This window comes from Puma concolor, chromosome A2 (assembly GCF_028749965.1).
Source record: "Puma concolor isolate L17-30 chromosome A2, mPumCon1.1.hap2, whole genome shotgun sequence".
In the NCBI taxonomy this organism is placed as follows: Eukaryota; Metazoa; Chordata; class Mammalia; order Carnivora; family Felidae; genus Puma; species Puma concolor.
In genome coordinates, this window is record NC_141668.1 from 106,028,531 (window position 1) to 106,049,899 (window position 21,369).

A 21,369-nucleotide genomic window follows, 5' to 3' on the forward strand; every position below is an offset into this window, starting at 1 on the left:
TCTTACAGGCGAAATGATGCCGACACAAGTGGATAGTGCTTCAATCAAGTGCCCTGTACATAAAGATCTAGACCAGACGGGTACAGAAGTGGAGTGGAGAACTTCTGTACGAGTTGTGCATAAGCAGCCGTGTATTTTAGCGCATGTATCTTATGTTAATGAACTCGGTGCCAATTAGGCGCTGATCTGTACGAAGCGCTGCCTTGTGTGATCTGTAACTGCGATTATAACCACTGTAACCACGAGAAGGACCAGGATCCGAAATATTGCAGAAAGCACACTGATTATGAATCTTGGTCCTGCCCGTGTCCCAAATCGCTTCCCACTCTGGGAGGCAGAAACTCACTTCAGGCCCCTCCTCCTACTGTCTCCCGCCCGCACGGCAGATTCGTTCACCATCCACCGGCAGGCACCTGTTTTCCTCAAATCTGGCCTAAACGCATCCTCCTGTTCTGTGCTGCCAAAGAGAGCCATTGGCTGGGTGAGAGGCAGACAGTGCTGTGTGTCACCTGAATCCCGTTGCCTGGATGGCGACCACCGCTATATTCCAATCTGGAACCTTCTACCGCGACTGCTAGAGAAGGTGCCATGAAACCCCACTGCCACCAAATAAATGCACTGGCTCCTGGTGGTCAGGGAGCAACTCTGGGCTAAACGCAGATGCTTCCTTAGGAGCAGACAAATGGGAGGCAGCAGCCTCCCCGAACGATTTCCCCTGTTTTCCTACATGGGATTAATTTCAACACAGAGAAGACAGAGAAGCTGAGCTGAGTATAGATCTTTCTCATTGAAAGCCATTCAACATCAAATAACCTCTTCTCCCCACTTCTCTGTTTCCTCGTCAGCAGAGGTGCTCCAGTAATAACCCCCAAACTTCTGGGTTCTGCAATGACGCAAAGTGAGATTAACACGAAAACAAAGAGGGACGCTGAAATCTGGATTTCCCTCTACTTTCCTCTCTCCCGGTCCTTCCCGTCCTTCAACACCCCTTGAATTCTTCCAGGAGCGCTGGCTTGGAGCAGAGTCTCTGGTACCAAGAACCCCAATCCCAGGCTGCCGGTGAGTAATCAACTCATCCCAGGGTGACTCAAGAGCAGGGCAGTGTCCCCATCACCTCCGGGACTGTTACGGTAACGGAGCCGGTGCAAATATCCAGGCTCACTAGACACTGACTGAGTCAAGAAAGTGACGGTTAGGGGTGCCTGAGTGGCTCAGTCAGTTAAGCGTCCGACTCTTGATTTCAACTCCGGTCAAGGTCTCACAGATCATGAGTTCGAGCCCTAGGTCAGGCTCTGTGCTCAAGTACCAGGGATTCTCTCTCTCCCTCTCTCTGCCCCTCCTCTGCTTGCTCTCTCTTTCTCAAAATAAATAAACTTTCAAAATTTCAAGAAAGAGCTGAAATGAACTTGGACAGCACATTGTGAAAAACATAAAAAAAAATAAAATCTACAGCGTTGCCTCAGGAAGAGTCGGTCGGCGCCTTATGAACAGGCGCTCAGGGATCAGACACCCACACCCGAGGACAAGGAAATAAAGGTGAATCTCTCTACAGAGAGGGATCAAGATTCGGATTCCACATTTAATCCACTAATGGAAGAGAAGACACAGTCACTAGAATGAGTTGAACGCTAAGGCAGTGACTTTACAGAAGGGATCCCAGGGCTTGTAAAGGAATGTTTGGAAACCAAAAGACAAGGTGCATGGCCGGAGCTGAGAAAACACAGCCTCCAGATTCTGGAGCGATCGAGTCCCAGACTTAGGGCACAGATGTCACACCACACTCTTCCTCTTGCATATTTTCTTACCGTTCTCTTCTCTTTGCCTTTAAATAGCTACGATTTGTGCCGAGTAGCTGGGGATCCAGGCCCCCTTACTCACCCAAGGGACAAACTTCTTTTCAAATCCAACTATGGAAGATGTAAGATCTGGACATGTCCAACCTGCAGATTTGGGGCGAGGTACACACGGGTCCTGGGGCTGCGACACCAGGTCCCATCGCCAGCCCCTCAGGCTCCCTGCCCTCCGGACTCCTGCACTCTCAAGGGGAGGTATGAAGAAAATCCCACCACTCACCCCATGCTCAGTCTGGCTAGGGAGCTAGGGCATAAACACACGGGAGAGAAGCTAACAGAATAGCAGACAGTGCCAGATGCTAAGCTGAGCTGGGTGCATATTAAGAATTTTTAAGGCAGGGGCGCCGGGGGGCTCAGTCGGTTTAAGCGTCTGACTGTTGGCTTTGGCTCAGGTCATGATCTCACAGTTCACGAGTTCGAGCCCTGCGTCAGGCTCTGGGCTGAAAATGCAGGGTCTGCTTGGGTTCTCTCCCTCCCTCTCTCTCTCTCTCTCTTTCTCTCTGCCCCTCGCCCACTTGTGCTCTCTCTCAAAATAAATGAACTTAAAAAAAAAAAAGAATTTTCCAGGCAAAGTTGTGGGTTTTGGCTGGAACGAGAGCGAAGAGAGAAAACTCCAATACGCAGAGGATGCCATAGGGACAAGATGCCCTTCCCAACGTCCTAAGGCCAACGGGAGCTTTCCAGCGTGTCTTAGGAAGAATGAAAGTAGAGGAGAATGTCTTTCAAGAGGGAGAAATCCTCAGATGCTGAGTAATTACCCAGAAGAGATGAGATTCCTAAGACCTCAAAGGACAGAGATACCCCTAAGACACTTCGCAACTGAACTGATACAGAACCAGGTTTTCCACCATCGGCAGGTGAGGGGAGCCCCGGAGCGGAAGGAATGATCCTAAAACTAAGGAGCGTTACTTCTTCAGCATTTGCGCACCTGAGTTCTGTTTGCACATCCTGACCCTGTCACGGAATTTATCTGACGACCCTGTTGAATTCAGCAACAAGTTGCCAGAGGCACCAACTAAAAACTTTGCTGGGGATGACCGGCAGCTTCCCCAAAGTCACTGTCACATTTTTGTCACCAGATGGCGAAAGCGTCCTTTCCAGCTGCTGAGCTTGCTTTCAAAGTGCCAGGCAGCCACACTTGTTAACGTGTGATGCACTCGGAGGGAAATCACAAAGTCTCCTTCTATTTAAACCACCGGGTCTTATTAGCTTCCGATTGCCGGGAGCTGTGTTATTTGGGAGCTGGAGAAAAATGCTGGAGCGCTGCCTTTCAATTCTGCTTCTCCCCCCCCCCCCCCCCACCTCCCGGGAGTGAAACACACCCCCGAGTCTGGTGAATTGCCAAGAACCTCCGGGGAAGCAGCCTGAACTGGGGGTCTGGTTGGACCACCATGCCTCTCCTGTACAAGCCTCATGCATGCGTCCCGGGCCTCCCCAGGTCTCCCTGCAAGAAGCCAGGAGATGCTATGCAGGGCACGGCTTTCTTTCCACAGTCCCCTCGAAGCAGATCTCTCCCCAAGGCTACGTCAGGTCGCTTACCTGAAACCGTCTTATTAAACTAGGCAAGGCACCTGCGAAGCTCCATTTCCACACGGGAAAACAGCAGGGTCCTTCAGGGACACCGATGCACCTGCCTGCCAGCCTGCATCCTCCAGGCCTTCCATCGGTCAGGACCAGCACGGAGCGCTCGGACCTGCGTGCCCCTCTGCCCTGCCTTCTGTTCCCCAAAGTGAAATGGGCTTGATCCTTGGCCACCTTCCAGCCTCCAACACAAGCCACTGGCCACCCAGCGACAGAACACTGCTGCTCCCCAGGCCCTGCAGGAGAGATTATTTTTGTTGTTGTTGTTCTCTTTGTCTTTCCACTCTCTGTCAGAGAACGGATTTGCACACAAAGGGACTTAATTAAGAACACTCCCCAGAAGCTGTCAGCTTTTCAGTGAGGGGAAGAAAACCACCCCGCCCACCACACGACAGACTAACAGTACAACAGTCTGACACCCCAACGCCACATCAGAGAGTGGCTTTTCCTTCTTCGTGGTTTAGCTTGGGGCAAGACTGTCTAATCACGTCCTTCAAATCCCCTCGTGACGGATTCCCTCAGATTAACACAGATGACGAGGGAACTCACTTAAGAGAAGGGAAAAAAATGCTGGCCATGTTTACGTGGTGCATTCTGCTTGGTGGCAAACAGCTGAGTAGCTTGGCTAGAAGAACACTGAACATTTTGGAATGTTCTGACCTGACAGATCACACGGTCAGATGAGATGCGAAAAAGACCATGCGGGCTTCCTGTCATGGAGTGTGTGTATGAGTCCCCCCAAAATTAAAGTTGGAGCCTTAACCCCCCCAGTGGGATGGGAGCTGAGGTCAGGAGGGTGGGGCCCCAAGGTTTGATTCCTGTGCTTCAAGTACAAGGAAAAGCCTGGCGATCGCGGTCAGCTTTCTCCCCATCATATGAGGACCTGGGGAGAAGGTGGCCGTCTTGAGCCTCAACAGAACCAGACCTTGCTGGCACCATGATGTCGGACTCCCAGCCTCCAGAACTGTGAGAAGTAAATGTCTGTAAACTTCTGCAGTGGGGGCAGACATGTGCCCACAGTGGGCCAGCCCCTGGCCCCCAGCCCCTGGCCCGCTGCACACAGAGCAGGGCAGGGAGAGAGGAGAGCCCGTGATCACAGGCAGCCAGACCGGGACCCCCACTGTGGGATACTGGGTCTGCACAGAGCCCCTCTCCTCTGACCCTCGGAAGAGGGTGCCATTGAGATTTGGGGGGGTTGGTTTACATTAATAGATGCTCTGCTCACTCAGATTCCTAAACTAAGCCCTGAATGGAAAGGACACATTGCCAACTGGGCACTGCCAGCCTGGGGCCAGACTGGGGCGGTAAGGGCCCCAGGGAAAGATGTTGTTAAAGCCAAACTTCACTGTTTTAAAAATGGGAAAATCTACAGCCTCTTGTGTTAGAATAAAGAGTGAAACATAAGTAATCCCTGGAGAGAAAGAAACAGGGCTTGTTCCTCATTTTATACCTAAATGACTAAAATGAAAAATCTCTCAAAGATGGGGCGCCTGTGGGGGACTCAGCCGGTTGAACGTCTGACTCTTGATTTCGGCTCAGGTCGTGATCTCATAGTTTGTGAGTTCAAGCCCTGCGTGGGGCTCCGTGCTGACAGCATGGAGCCTGCTTGGGATTCTCTCTCTCTCTCTCTCTCTCTCTCTCTCTTCCCCTCTCCAGCTTGTGCTTTCTCTCTCTAAATAAATCAACATTGGAAAAAAAAAGCCTTCCAAGGAGTAGGCTTTTAAAAGGTGGGTATGAGGCCGGGATGTGGGATTGGTTCTCTCTGAAGGATCACAAATTCAAAATTTTTTCAGGGGCCCGTCGCATAAGAAAACAAGGTGGTAAACCAGGTGCATGATAGCAAGTGGTGGGGACTGGGGCACGCTAGGAAACTTAACATGCTGAAACCCATAGGCACATCTCATCCTAACCCATAGGCACATCTCATCCTAACAACACACACACACACACACACACACACACACACACACACACACACACCCCAGAAGAAAACAGAACCATGCCACTCCGTGTTGGCATTCTTCCTTCGAGACGGCAGGAATAAGGCTCGTCCTCGGCAGGGAGGAACAAAGATGACCCAAGAAGCACGTCTGTCTCCTCTGCCCAGAGCTGGCCAGGCTCCAGGAACAGGGCCCACGCTTCCCAGCTATCAGGTGGCCACGCAGACACCTGTCTGGACGACATGTGAGGTCAGAGTCTGACTGTCCTGAAGCTCCGTTCCGTGCACAGCAGTTGCTGATTCCCGGGAAGGTGCTGGACCGCGGCCCAAGCCCAGGGCTCACGCCGTTGGCCCCACGCTCCTTTCCAAAGCTGAGCCTCTTCCAGAGCGTCCTGGAATTACAACAGGATGCTGCCAGCCTGTTCTTCTCCAGATAGGGAAGTCCCTGTCCGCGGTGGAGAAGACATGACAGGGCTCACTCACAAAGACATCCTCTTTGCTCTTAGGTCCCTGAGAGCCAACCCTGGCGGTCACCAGGTGCAAGATGAGCTTTCTTCCTTGGCTTCCTGGAGGGCATGGGGACCAGAGGGGATCTCCGCCCTCAGCCGGAGGTGACGTGAGCCGAGTTGATCCCTCAGGCTGCCTGTGTCCCCGGCTCTTCATAGGCCCAGGGGAAGCCAGTGGCCTTGTCTGATTTCTTTCTCTTCCAGTCTACCCAGCCCTGAAATGACTGCATGTGTGACATGGCTAAGCCACCAGCGGGTCAAAGAACACGTGTGCAGGGCATCCTGGCCACTGAGGGCTCCCTGCCCCGTGGCTGTGGGGACAGAGATGCCCCTGTGACAACCTGTCCACTGGCCCAGGGCCGAGTGTCGCTCAGAATATAACCATCAATGATTCAAGAGTGGGACCAGGAGCCCAGCTATAGCTTCTGATACCTTCACGGGAATTAATAAGTAAGAGTCGTGGCTTGTTTGAAACTAAATTTGTGTTTTCTCTGCCCTAAGCCTCCTACTGAGATACTGAAGGACTGCTTTCAAAAGTCACACGACATTCAAAAGTAAAATATGAGAAGTTGTTTTTAAAGCTGAACAAGGGAGATACATTTGTGTAGCATGTCAACCTTTGAGGAAAGCAAAAAGGCAAAATGGGAGGACCAATCGTTCTGGTACACTTTGGTAGAGACATTACTATTTATTTCTGAGCTGCCTCACGGACAACAGGTACCGAGAGCCAAGAAGGAGGGGCGTATCATCTTGAAGTGATCTGAAGTTTAAAAAAAAATTTTTCCCAACGTTTTTATTTATTTTTGAGAGACAGAGAGGCAGAGAAAGAGCGGGGGAGGCAGAGAGAGAGAGGAGACACAGAATCTGAAGCAGGCTCCAGGCTCCAAGCTGTCAGCACAAAGCCCAACGCCGGGCTCGAACTCACGAACCCATAAGATCATGACCTGAGCTGAAGTCAGACGCTTAACCGACTGAGCCACCCAGGTGCCCCGAAATGATCTGAATTTTATTACAGGAGGGGCAGGAATGATCACCCACAGGCAAAGGGAGCTTGGTGGCGTCTGTGATCAGCAGTCCTGGAAAGCAGGAGGGCCTTTGCAACTGCTTACCTATGGCATGATTTGGCCTAAAGCTGAGCTAGCTGCCCCCCACCCCCTGCCCTGGTAATAACTTTTTTCTAAGAACATTTACCAGTTGTATCTGATGGCATTTCCTGTTTGTTTAAGGATAAAGTTGGAACTCAAAATCCGTATCTGTAGTCCAGGTGTTCAATTCTAGCACTCCGGACGTTGGTTATCAGGGGCCATTCTCCACCCTGTAGGATTTTGGCAGCATGTCTGGCCTCCACTCATTGGATGTCAGTAGCATCCCACCCCGCCCCAGTTTTGACCACCAAAAATGTCTGCACCCATTGAACAAGTCCCCACAGGGGCAACATGACCCTCAGCTGAGAACCACTGGTCTATGCTTCAGTGAACAGTAACTTTTCTTCCATTCCTTCTTGACTCTGTGACTTGGCTTCCCAGGTCATGTTCTCCTTCCTGAGTTTCATCCTTTACACTGCATTTTGAAGTTCCTTTACTTATGGTTCGTTTGGTGGTGTGCTCTATTTTTGTTTAAAAATATCTTCATTCGGCCTTCTTCCTGAGGGATAGTTTTGCTGGATACGTAAATTGGATTAACTCTTCTTTTCTCTTTGTTCTTTAAACATGTTCTTCTACTGTTTGGGGTCTTTCTACCAGTGATAAGAAATCAGCTGTCGGGCTAGTTACTGTTATTTTGAAGGTAAAGTCTGTTTTCTCTGGATGCTCTTAAAATCTTTTGCCTTCAGTGCTCTGCAGTCTCACTACGGTATGGCTATGGGTGAATGTATTTTTGTTTATCTTTCTTTTTTTAAATATTTTTTAATGTTTATTTATTTTTGAGAGAGAGACAGAATCGAGCAGGAGAGGGGGAGAGACAGAGGGAGACACAGAATCCAAAGTAGGCTCCAGGCTCTGAGCTGTCAGCACAGAGCCTGATGCAGGGCTGGAACCCAGGAACCTCGAGATCATGACCTGATCTGAAGTCAGATGCTTAACCAACTGAACCACCCAGGTGCTCCTGTTTACCTTTCTTTAAATTCCTAGGGATTCATTAATTGGAAAATCAAGGTCTTTCAACTAGAATGTCTGGCATTCCATCCCTCTATTTTTCCTGTATTTTCTACTACCTCTTCCAGAATTCTGATCTGATCCATGTTAACTCTTCTCTGTCCTCCATGTAACAAAGCATCTCCTTCCTATGTTCCATCCATGTGTCCATATTTCACTCTGGGTGACTTCTCCAAATCTTTCTGCTAGTTCGTTGAATTAGCTTATAACCTGTACCTGATGTAAAGCCGAACCCTCCCATTGATTATCAATTCAAACTATTATATACTGCTGTATACAAGTTCTACCTGATTCTTCTTCAAAACCAATCAGTATTGGGAATATACTTGTTTTGTCTACCTATGCATTTTATTTCAACATAGAGTTTTTGCATATTAAATAGTCTCATTTTTATTCCAACATCTGGGTCTCACTGGATTACTTTAGTCTCAGCAAACTCTTGCTTACGATGCCCCTTCTTGTGTGTTATTTTAATTTTGCTATCACATTCTTTGGAATGCTACTTGTGGGGATTCTTTGTGGCCCCGGGGGGAGGGTGCATTCCTCCTGGGGACATTTGTTTCTATCAGACACCTGTCGGCATTGCCAGCCAGGGATGCCCCCCCCCCCGCCCCCCCGCCCCCCCCGCCCCTCACCTTTAAGCACAAATACCCCACCTGGATTTTCTGGACCATCCAGGGAAGCAGCTTCATGCTCGTAAGACAGCACACGCACTAGATACAGCAAATGTTCAGAGAAAACCTGTCAGCTCAACTCAGCCCTGAGGCCCATCCAGGGGGGTCTGTCTACTCCTCCTTTGCAGGACATGCTTTTTGGGGGAGCATGGTCTTATGAGATACACCCCAGTGTGACGTTCTCTCTCCGTGGGGCCATGGGCTTGTCAGGTACCCCAGCCTCGATCCCAGGCATCAGACGATGCTCTCAGATGGTCACCACTGCAAGGCTGACTTTCCTGTCTGGATTTTACCTCTAGGGATTAATTTTTCTCAATTTTTTTTTCCCATTTAAGCTGTGCTTTTAAGAAGATGAGTGGGTTTTTTTTAATGTTTATTTATTTTTGAGAGAGAGAGAGAGAGAGAGAGAGAGACAGAGCATGAGTGGGGGAGGGGCAGAGAGGGAGGGAGACACAGAATCCAAAGCAGGTTCCAGGCTCCAAGCCGTCAGCACAGAGCCGGACGTGGGGCTCGAACCCACAAACTGTGAGATCATGATCTGAGCAAAGTCGGGCACTCAACCGACTGAGCCACGCAGGCACCCCAAGATGTGTTTTCTATGATATCTGGGATTTCACGAGTTTTGTTAAGTGCTTGGTTTTCGGGCTATTAGTTTTCTCTATTCCCGGGCAAAGGGTGGTCTCACCATGTTTAAAGCAAAATCCTTTCCGCCATAACCAGAGATTATGGCACAGAGCCACACGGCTTCTTAATTTTCCATCCCTATGCTTCTCCATGGGCCTCGGGCTTCTGAGAGAACTCACAGGGCCATGGGCAGATGCCTGACATCATCCTTTTCTGCAGATTCGAAAGGCACTCCGTGTCCTGGCCGCACCCCAGTGCCCGACAGAAATAGAATGAGAAGTGAAATCCAGCTGGCAGGATCTCAGGCTTGGAACAGAAACAGCAAAAAAAGGATTTCCAGCTATGTGGTCAGAAGCATACCACAAAGGATGGCTGTAGGGCACATAGGCTAGGTGGAAAAGCATCATCTTCCACCCAAACTCACAATTGTGCTCTTTGAGACAAACTCTTCTCCTCTTCCCCCTAGAAACCTGTCCCAGGCTTGCCCTGTCATTTAAAAACAAACCTTCGGACAAGAGTCTAGATGGGCAGCTTCCAGCTGGGTGCCTTGCAGAGCCCCATGATGCTTCTCACAGCGCATCACACACCTTGTGGTCACTGCCTGCGACGTTGGGGTCACTGCCCGTTTACTGGGGGCACTTCAAGGTTTGGCGTTATGTCTCCAGGATCGTGTCCAAAGCCTGGCAAATATTTACCCCCCAAAATATATTTAAAAATGTTTTCTTTTGAGGTTTGTTTTTGAAAGAGAGACAGACTGTGAGTGGGGGAGGGGCAGAGAGAGAGAGGGAGACACAGAATCCGGAACAGCCTCCAGGCTCTGAGCTGTCGGCACAGAGTCTGACATGGGGCTCGAACTCACGAAGTGTGAGATCGTGGCCTGAGCTGAAGTCGGACGCTTCACCGACTGACCACCCAGGCACCCGCAAAAAAATATTTTTGAATTAAAAAATGCAAGAAGAAATTCTTGTTGGGATTGATCAGATTTGGAGATACCTTCCACCAAAGGAAATATTTATGGGAAAACCCCGGAGAGGCCCTCCCTAATGCTGAACCTCCACAGTCCGTCTTCCCAGGGACTAAAAACCCTCCAGGGGGGTAGTCACCTCCCACAAGAGGCACGCTCACCAGGGAAGCCCCCAGAAACCACATTCACCTGGCTGCAGGCTTATTCTCTCTCTCTCTCTCTCTCTCTCTCTCTTTTTTTAGTTTGTTCAGAGCTTTGTAGGTTCAAATTGCCTTCACGTATATCTCATTTACTTCTCATAAACTGAGAGATAAGCAGGATACTCTTTACTTTGGACCACTAGAAAGTAGGAGGCTCTGAGAATTGTTCAGGGGTACGAGAATGAAACAGAACAAGGGCTCACACAGACATCTTTAGAGGGTTAAGTGCTCTGTCCTAGAGGACGCGGAGACCCTCTGCTCACACTGAAGGAGGCGGACACTCAAGATGTCCTACTCGGAAGGACACAGATACTTATTTTGTTCCAGATGGCCTGAGTCAAACCCACAAAAATAACCCCTTGGCCAAGTTGGCCCAGCACTGGACACAAATGGGGGGCAGGTGTCCCAAACCTGTTCGAGCTTTTCCCTTCTCCACGTATCTGGGATTCTCGTGGTCACACACAAGATGCCACTTCATGACCATATGGTCACGGGCATAAGATGGCATAGTTGGAAGGGCAACAGTCTAGGACTCAGATCCTGGTTCCATCATTTACTAGCTCCATGACTTGGATCAAGTCACTTAACCATGTTGAATCTTAAAGGTCAACACCTGGCCACATCTGAAAGTTTCAGAGAAAGCATATGGACTTCCCCCTTTAAAACAATTGTTACTCTTAGGGCGCCTGGGTGGCTCAGTCAGCTGAGCGCCTGACTTCAGCTCGGGTCATGATCTCGCAGTTCATGAGTTTGAGCCCCACCTCGGGCTCTGTGCTGACAGCTCAGTGCCTGGAGCCTGCTTCGGATTCTGTGTCTCCCTCTCTCTCTCTCTCTCTCTCTCTCTCTGCCCCTCCCCTGCTAGTGCTCTGTCTCCCTCTCTCTCAAAAATAAATAAGCATTAAAAAAATTTTAAAACAAACTGCTACTGTTTAAATGGCTTTGGGCAAGAAAGGCAGAAACCGACAGGTCCAGAATTGAGAAAATCTTACTCAGAACCCAAGCAAACTCAGGCTTAGCAACAACACAAGCATCCGGCCGACTAGAGAACATTAGCTTTACGCAGCTTGATTCATTGTACTTTGCAAAGGTAAATAATAAATAGTATTGTTTTATGTTAAGTAACATCAACCGGAAGAACGGAAATAAATACCATGCAACTGAGAAACATGATGAATGTGTCTCTCTCCTGGCACCTTTTCATAATTGCAATAGAGATCTACTTGGAGCTTTTGATTCCAGATTTCATGGAGGAAGTTTTTTCATTACTAAACTTCTGGAAAGGAGATTCTGCAGCAGGGTTAATCATGGGTCAGACACTGACACCCTGGGAGAGCCTGGGCTCCCCGGTGGCCCCACATCCCCGTGCCTGCGGATCTCTGTCCAGCTGCCTCTGGTTCAACAGGCCTCTCGCTCTGAAAAACAGGCGAGCAAGCAGTACTTATTAATAATGCAGCGTCTCTTTTTCTTCAAAGACTTCCACAATTGCTAATCAGAGTTCCTGATCACTACGAGAGCCACCACGGACAGGCGGAACTGGCATCACACGACCCAGAAGCCAAGACGCGAGCAGTGTTCGTGTTCCTGGAGGGCCTTATCCACAGGCGGGGGTTGTATAAATTGCTTAGACGCTACAAAGCACCGGGACAATCTTGCAGACCCCCGCTTCTAACCTCACAGTCCCCCAGGGCATCAGGAGACCCCGTGAGGGGAACAACTTAATTTTGCGGCTCAAACTGCAATCGTTTTCTGTTGGTAAACTCCAAATCTGACCTGCTGCCTGCCTTTCTGCCTGGTAGTCATCGGGGCAGATCTGAAACTGCTCCAGGGAGCCCCCACCGGAGAGCCGCTCATTAGTTGTGTCTGGCTCACAGATCTACCGCCATAAACAGTACAGTAGGTCCTAACAGCGCTCGGAATGGAATAGGCACAGAACGACAGTGGTTTAGGTGATCTGCCTGCCTGGCTATGCTTCTCGGGCAGTGAGTTTATCACCAATCACCCCTGCACCTTCTTTATAAATTCTTTCTTCAATCGTACTTGCCAGGGAGGCTTCCCCTGGCCACAGTCCTTGTATCTCCTTGGGTTCGTCCACGTGAGGTCAACTCTGGCCTCCAACACCTGTTACAGCTATGTTACAGCCTGGACTGTGCCCTCCCTCCCAAATTCTCAGGTTCAGGTGCCAACCCCCAGTACCTCCAACTTTTGACCGTATTTCGAGACAAAATCTTTACAGAGGCAATTAAGTTAAAATGAGGTCATCCAGGTGGGCCCCAATCTAATATGACCTGTGTGAGGAGACTGGACGCAGACGCACACAGAGCGTGAACTTGGTGAGGACACAGGGAGAAGACGGCCGTCTACAACGCCAAGGAGAGAGGCCTCCGAAGAAACCAACCCTGCCCCCACCTTGATCTCGGACGCCCAGCCTCCAGAACTGTGAAACAATAAATCTCTATGGTTTAAGCTGCCTGGTCTGTGGTCCTTTATGACGGCAACGCCAGCAAATGAGCATGTCCCCAGGAAGCAGAGAACACGTGAAAATGCCATTCGTTTAAAAAAAAAAAAAAATACAAATCAGCAGACCAGGCTTCCTTCTCCAAAGTTGGATACCTGCTCGTGTAAGTTGAAGAACGGGCCACTTGGTGGAATTTGAGAGGCAGTGGAGAAAACTCCACCAGCAACTACATTTTTCCGTGGCTACACAAATTAAGTTGCAAACATTCCTAGAGACATGAGGATATTACTCTAGTCATTATCAGCGTAAGGGGATTTCGTGGGCGCGGTGAGTGAGGTCTTCCGCTGACATCTGGCCCAGATTATCAGCCAGGCTGCAAAGAAGAGGGATTGTGATGGCGTCTGTAGGGAGCAGGGAGAGGAGGGAAAAGACGAAACTGTGAAAATTGGGCAAAGAGCCACGTGCCCAAGAAAGAGCAGCCCAGGAAGACAGAGGGAAGCTGCCTCGCAGGGGCCAGATGCACAGCATCACAGGCACCAGGCAGGATCTGTTTCCCAGACAGATGCCCAGAGTGAGCCCCCAGCCTTCATCACTACCTCCCTCTCTCTGGGGAAGCACCGAGCAGACGCCTCAGACGTCCGTGTGCCTCCCAGGGAAGGAGGCCCAGCACTGGCCTCCCTTTCCCCTCCTCCCTTGCTGCAGTGACCAGCATTCCAAGCAAGACACACACGGACCACAACCCCCGTTTCCTTAACCTTTTCTTGGGAGAAGAGCAAAGCGCTTCAGACAGAACGTGCTCTCCTTTTCCACTGCCCGCACACGGTGCTGTGCAAACTACAGACCACACTAGCGGAGCTCTCGCTGAAAGCCCAGAACCTCCAGAGCAGAGAGGTGGACAGTGGTCGTGCCCGGGCACTCGGCACCGCAGCCGGGGGTAACTGCAACCCCTAGTCACAGAAACGAGCATGACATACACATCGTGCAGAATGAAATCATTAGGGGGTTGTATGTGTTAGGGGAGCAAGCGCGTCACCGAACGTGTAGAAGCTTTGCAACATTCATGCACGTGTCCATCCTGGCAGCCGCTGATGACTGGATGAAAGCTGAGAATGAAGTACCACTTGGAGACGAGAGATGTACTTAACACTCAAAAGAGAGGTTCACGGGTACCTTAATTCTTCCCAAGATTATCATCTCTCCAATCTCCCGTTTGTTGCCAACATCCCCCATCTCCAGAGGCTGCAACACATTCTGCTTCCTGACCACCGAGTTTTGAATCACATAAGAGTCCCCCCCACCCCCACCCCCTCCCCGGCTCGCAAAGGCAGCTCCGTGGCACCCAGCACTTAGCGATGAATTACTACAACACAAGTTTGAATTCTTCTCTCTGTCTGTCATCTCAGGCAGATGACTGGCCACCCTGTGATGTGTCTGGGATTTTTAGATCGAAATGCAGCTGACTTCGTGAGACTCTTTTAGGAAATGACTATAAAACAAGATACAATGCAACCAACAAATGCAATCGATAAAAACTAACAACTTGCCTTTGTTCTTATAACCCTGAGAGATTTTTCTCATGAGCCTAAAACTCAAGAGAATTATTTTGTTGGGCCCATGCCTACAGCCCCGGCCCAGGCCAACATGGAAGGTACCTCTGGGTAGGGAAGATACCTCTTCCCAGGGTAGATACCTACCTCTGGGTAGGGAAGGTACCTCTGGGTAGGTACCTGGGAAGGTACCTGGGTTTTGCCAGGACCTTTGCTTCAGCACCAGCACACCTGGGGAGACGTGTGCCCAGGTTTCCACTAGCAAGGGAGCCTTGTGAGGGCAGGGCGCCTACCTAACTCCTGGTGTATGGTCAGGGTCTGGTTCATAGGAGTTTCTCGACAAAGTTGTCTTTGTTTCTTCGAAGGGCTGGAGTGAACAACTGTGCTAAACAGGCTGGCCTGGGGATGCATCCTGGGCATGAGGCCGTTAGAGCTCCAACCAGCCTTAGCTATCAGATGAGGAAAACAACCCCAGAGGAAAGATGCGATTTGTCCTTGTCGTGCTGGTTAGTGGCAAGGCCAGGATGGACACCTGTGTTTCTCTACTCTAAATCCGAGCACTCCTTCCACACTTGCTACCTTACCTACAGATCAGTCCTTCCTGGCTTTCTATTTCTACCACACCAGGGATTGATTCTTCAAATTCCTTAGGGGCCATTACATCCTGAGCATATCCTGAATGTGTGGATCTCCGAGGCTGGGCTCTGGGGGCCTCCAGCAGGATTCCTTCCCCCCTGCCTTCCCTCCCTGCTCAGTGCTGGGGGCTGCAGGCCCCAGGACGCCCCCTGTCACCCAGGAAACCCTCTCTCTGCCCAGTCAACAGGCCAACGTGTCCAGACAGGCCTCTCTTGGGGGGTCTGGATGAAGATCTGTGTAGTTCTGCCCAGGCCACAGAGTGGGGGAGAGGCAGGGCTGTTAGAGTTCCCCAAGGGACCAGCACGTGCAAGAGGCCAGCATCTCCATCCAAACCTGTGCCCCAGCGGGGCTGGGCTTCTGTTTCACATAACAGCATGTAAGGGGGAAAGCAGACAATGTGTATTAGCACAGCTCGGCCTGACTCATGAGTCTGCTTCTTAACGGCAACCTTGTCTTCACCCTGTTACTTAAATATTCTGTGCCTCAGTTTCCTCTTCCCCATCAACCAGAGATCACAGGTAAGCATCTGTTTCACAGTATGTTATGAGGTTTAACCAAGTTAACACAGGGAAAAGCGCGGCCTGCAGCCTGACGTACAGTAGGCGCTCAGGAGATGGCCAGCGCTGTAAACACTATTACTAGTATGCCCCTAAAATAATAATAATGATGATAATAATAATAATAATAATAATAACCCTAAACTGCACTTTCTGGTTTTTGCCATCCACTGTGTTTTGGCATCCAATGAGCAAGCATTTTCTTTTCCTTTTGAGGACATTTGCATGATACTCCAACCCATAATCTGGGGAGATGGCTTATTTATAGGAATGGTCTCCCTTAATTAGCTATTAGCAGAAGACTATACCCCAAATGGCACGCCGAATTACCCCGTGTTTGGAAACAGGTTGAGCATTTCAGCGGCCCCGCTTTTTAAATTAGAAGCAGCGGATTACCAGGGACAGCACAGCCAGTTAGTTCCGGGGGGGGGGGGGGGGCGGTGGCGGCCATCCCCTCAATGCCGTGGGCCTCACCCTCTCCAAACCGTTTCACAGCGAAGACCCGAGGAATTAATGTGGATCGGCCACTTTGCCTTAAAGATTACCTCCGCTCTGAAAAGACAGATCGTGTTGAGGGGACGCGAGCACAGCGCTGTCCGCCTCTGGGAACCAGAACGCGCCTCTTCTTCAAAGTGGGGGCGCCTAGCGCGCGGGGAGATTTCACCCCGCGGCGGGAGGTGCAAAGTGGCCCCGGCGGGCTCTCGCCTCTTACCACGAACTCCTCCAGAGTCTGGTAGGTCTTGCCCCGGAACTCGCAGTAGTTCTTCCTCTCCTTGCACTGCGGACAGCACTGGCTCGTGTCGACGTGGATGCAGCGCGGGTGCAGCCGCGGGCACTCGGGCTGCGCGCACAGCGGCCCCTCCTCGGTGCACAGGCACGGGCAGGCCGAGGGGCCCGGCGCGAACTTCTCCCCGATGGCGTACACGAAGCCGCTCTCGTCCACGCAGCCCTTTCCGCGGTAGTCCGGGTACGCGTACTCCTCCGGCGGTTCCGGCGTGGGCGCCAGGTCCGGGCCGGCCGCGTCCTGGGCGGCGGCGGCGGCGGCGGCGGCCGGGGGCTCCCCCTGCGGGGTGTCCCCGCGGGCCCGGCCCTGCAGGTCCCCGGCCTTGGCGCCCCCGCCCTGGGCGGCCCAGGCCTGCTTCTGCTTGCTCCACGCCTCCCGGCCGGCGAGCCCGCGGCCGCCCTTGCTCTTCCAGTCCCGGCCGCCGCCGCCCTCGTCCCTCGCGGGGCGCCCGAGCTCGCTCACCCGCCCCGGGCCGTCCCGAGACGCGTGCTCGCGCTTCTCCTGGCCCGGCTGCTCCGGCGCCTGGGCCAGCTTCTCCAGCGGGATGCTCGGACTGCACAGAGCCACCATCAGGCAGCAGGTGACCAGGAGGGAACTGGACAGCGCGCCAACTGCCATCGCAGTGGAGCTGGGCATCCCCTACCACGTCCCGGCGGGCGGGCGGGCGGGGAGCGCGGCCGAGGGGCGAGTCGCATTCACAGCCCGGGGGCGCGCCGCCGCCAGCCGGGAGCCGCCGTCCCTGCGGAGAGAACAGCAGCACAGCTGAGCCCCGCGGCCCGCGCGCGCCCGGCCCCCACCCGGCCCCGCGCCGCCCGGCCCCGGCAGCGCTCTAGAGGAACGAGCCGCGCGGCGCGGGCGGGGGCAGCATGCCCAGCGTCGGGGCCCCGCCGGCCCCCCAGACCTCACAGATGGGGCACGCGGACGTGGCGGCGGGGTCCCCGAGAGACGCCGGCCGGCGGCGTTTCTCCCGCGGCCGCGGCTAGCGGTGGGGACGGCCCTGGGCGGGTGGCGGAGCCGCGGCTGCCGGAATGCAGCGAGCCGGTCCCGCGCCCCCCTGCGAAACTCGGATGGAGCCACATAATCCGGGAGCCCGGGGTGTGCCCCCTGGGGTGCCAGCCACGCGGTCTCAAAGGTTACTCAATGGAGAATTCCGCAGTGGAGTTGGGCACGGGAGACCGTGCGGGAGGATATGGGGGGACCCCCCTGGCTCTCCTTAGGGCCTTTGGGGAACGGGGAGGGAGGGGATTAACAGAGCTCCCAGGACCCCGTGATTCATTTCCCAACAACTTTTTAAATGCCTGCTGGACAGGGAGCAGAAGCCACATCCCCGCCCTCCTCCCCTGGCCCAGAAGCTCGGGAGGATGTCCCTGGCCGCCCCCGGCGGCGGGCTCGGGGGTCCCGGAGGCTTCGGCTCCCCCACGGGTCCCCCCGCGCCCTGCCAGCCGCTCAGCGACTCGGAGCGTTGGCGAGAGATCCCCGAGCGGGCCGCAGCGCTGGGTTCGTGATCGCTTTCACCCGGGGGGGGGGGGGGGGGGGAGGTCGTAGCGGTGGAGCCCGAAGTGCCCAGGCAGCACCAAGCAGTGCGTTGGGGGAGCTGGGGGTGCAGGGCGGGAGCGAGTCCCTTTCACTCTCCCCATCTCCCAAAGCCTCTCTGGATCCCAAAGTTTCTGCCGCCCAAAGGGGCCACGAGAACCCTAGATGCGCCGCAGGGTGCGGACAACCCAGCCTCTCCCCACCTCGCCGTCCATCCTCCACCCCTCCACCCATCGCGCTCCAGGGGGTCTTTACCCCGCCCCCTCCCACCGCCCAAACCCCCCTCCGGGAGACCTGGAACGACCGTGCCCTGTGCTCACTCCCAGCCCCGGCTCGATGGACCGCAGCCCAGGGCGAGCCACCAGATTACAAACTTGGGGTCGGGGGTTCGGGAGGATGGGGTCCTCCCGAGCAGCCAGAGGGTGGAGCGGTGCCCCGGGCGCGTCCCGGCGCGCTGGGCGCCGACACCCCACATGCACCCTCGGGCCCCGGGGGCGGGCGCGCAGCCTACATACATGAGCGCAGGGCGCGGGCCGGACGCCGGGCTCGCGGCGGGCTCCGGGGCGGCAGCGGCGGGCGCGGTCCCGGGGCGCCGGCTCCCATCCTCCTGCCGGCGGGGGAGCCGCGCGGGGCGCAGCGCGGTGAGGGCAGCCCCACCTGCGCGCTCCGCCCGGCGCGTGCACCCGGCTAGGGCGGCTCCGCGGGCTTGCCCGGCGCGCTGCCCAACTCGCGTCCGCGCCCGCGCCGCCCTCTGCCGCTCCGCCCCGGGTCTCGTCCCCGCGGCTCCGCCGCCGAGCGCGCCCTGGGGCCGCCGGGCTCGGCCTCGCCTTCTCCAGCCGCGGGGCGCGGGGAGGTCGCCGCGCCAGGTGACCGGAGGCCGGGCCGCCGCGGCGCGTCGGAGGGAGCCAGGAGAAGCCCGGAGCGCGGCGGGAGGGCGGCCGGGCGAGTGGCACCGGGCCGGCCAGGGAGCCCGCGCGCCCGCCTCCCGCCCCGCGCGCTCCCCGCTCCCTCCGCGGCGGCCCCCGCTTTCTCGCCAGGCGTCGCTGCGGCGGCCTGGCGCCGCGGGGAGTCGGGGACCTCCCGCCCCCTTGCTCCCGCGCCCGGCAGCGCGACCCACCTGTCAGTCCCCCGCGCGGCCGCCTGCCCACCCCGGCTGCCATTCTCCTGCCTCGTCACTCACTCTCCACTGCGCCTTTCATCCGCGCCTTTTTCTTTCCTTGATTCTTTTCTTCAATTTCTTCCTTCCTAATTACCCCCCCACCCCCCGGCCTTCCTGCCTGTGGACAGCTTGGTTTGGCCCCTGTTGAAAACCCCGAGCCAAACTGTTCGATTTGGAATTCGAAGGCCGCGTTAGCTTAGCCGACTGTCGCGAGTTATTTTCCTCTTTACATGCGGAGACACAGAGGTGTATAGACGGGTGAGAGTAAGAAACGCATAAAAATCCGGACAGCGTCCCTTCTGAATCTCTGCCAACCTCTCTCCCGCCCCTCAGTGTCCCTTTCCCTGCTCGCTCTCTGTCCGCCACAAGTAGAAACGTCTCGGGTTAATTTTGTAAGGATGCTCAACTGCTAAGCAGAGAGCCCCGTGCGGTGCAGACTTGGATTTGCTCTTTGATCCTGGGCACCGGATAGTAATGTTACTTTTCTTGGATAAAGGGGGAAAAAGGTACCTGTTCAAATTAACTCCAAAAATGGAATTTTTGTAAGGCTGTGCATTCCCCGGGGCAACGTCACCAGAGAATCCCTGAGAACGCTCCGGTGCAGAACACCCCTCTTCCCCGCCAAGGTCAGGCTCTGAGGGGTGGGAGAGGGGAGGAGGACACTGAGACAAATTCCTGTTCTCCCACACCAGATGAACATGGAGTGCCACAAAGGACAGGGGGCCACAGGAAGCCTGGGGGCACGCTGCTTCCCCTTAACCACACAAACAAAAACAAAACTAAACTAACAACCAAAAAAAAAGAAAAGAAAACCCAACAACCCAAACCAAAAAAACACAAAAAAACAAAACAAAAAATAAATAAAAATTAAAAACCACTTCCAAAATGATTTGAGCCTTTCTGCCTTAGAGTCCCTAACGTCCCTTCTTCCTGTCACCTCACCTGGAGAGGCAGGTCACATTGTCCAGGGTTAATTCTTCTGCAGTCTTTAACTATCACATTTGTTTTGCCAACTACTGTCATGTGGTTGCACTGGGGGTGGTCCCAGGTACAGGTGACTAATAATAAAACCCTACAAGTATGTGCCCAAGATTCTACTTCTAGCTGAAAAATTGGTTGGGGGTCCGATTGAGGGAATCATGATGTCTCTATATCGATCCCGCCTCAATCAGTGTTCTCCTGGAATCAGAAAGCCTTTGTCCCAGCCTCCTGGGCACAGTGGAGAGCCACAATTATGAGACAGTGAGGCTCGCAGGAAGAAGCCTGACAAAATTAGGAGCTAATTGTGCGACCCAGCATCCAAACCACTTTCTGTCAGATGCTCTCAGAAGTGGTGGGATGGAATGAAGGGGGGGGGGGGGAGGGGGAAGCAGTTTTAGAAGGATTTCTGCCCTTAGTGAAGAAAAACAATACCCATGCAGCCTTGATTAGCTGAGAAATTCAAGGAAGTACTGGGACTTTGCAGGCTTCAGAAGAATTTATTGCATTGGCAATAAATTGTTCAGTTCCTTCCTTTCTTCCTCCCTCCCTCCCTCCCTCCCTCCCTTCCTTCCTTCCTTCCTACCTCCCTCCTTCCCTCCCTCCCTTCCTTCCTTCCCTCCTTCCTTTCTCCTTTTCTATTCTTTCTTTCCTTCTGTATTTGTCTACTGTCTCCTCAGGCTACAGATTAAGAGGCAGCAGCAGACAGATCACTTGGTGTCTCAGGAGCTTGCTTTTCCCATCTTCAAAAGGAAGAAAAGAAAATCTGCAAATGGATAGGAAGCCTGGCGTGCTCTGGGACTGTGGCATATTTCTGCCCCCAGTATGTTCCTTCCGTCTTTCCTTCTGGGTGCTGGAGTTAAACCCATCGGCAGAAGCACAGCCTTGCTTACTTAGCAGTGAGTCTGAGAGTAAGTGCCCATCCATCCTGAGCAACAGACAGAGGAGATTGGTTCCAGGCCAAGGTCAAGGTTGACTCTTCAGTTGTCTCTTCTATTTTGATTTTTTTAAGTTTATTTATTTATTTTGAGAGAGAGAGAATCCCAGGCAGGTTCCTGCCAGCGCAGAGTCTGACACAGGGCTTGAACTCAGGAACCACAAGTTCATGACCTCAGCCGAAATCAAGAGTGGGACACCTAACCAACGGAGCCACCCAGGCGCCCCGTCTCTTCTGTGCTAAATAAGAATATGATACAGTTTTATATGTCTATAATGAAAATTACCTT

At 53.4% G+C, this 21,369-nt stretch overlaps 1 protein-coding gene across 2 annotated transcripts in view; it reads right to left on the minus strand.

Annotated features, from left to right (window-relative positions):
• Nucleotides 1-17,220, minus strand: part of VWC2 (von Willebrand factor C domain containing 2) — a 123,186-nt gene extending 105,966 nt beyond the window's left edge. For both annotated transcript variants that reach the window (XR_015248157.1, XM_086697120.1), the window contains exon 1: nucleotides 16,402-17,220. Coding sequence is in view for 1 of the 2 variants with exons in the window: in XM_086697120.1 (XP_086553246.1) it covers nucleotides 16,402-17,109 (708 nt within the window). In the remaining variant the exon portion in view is untranslated. The remainder of the gene's footprint in view (nucleotides 1-16,401) is intronic.
• Nucleotides 17,221-21,369: the final 4,149 nt, after the last annotated feature.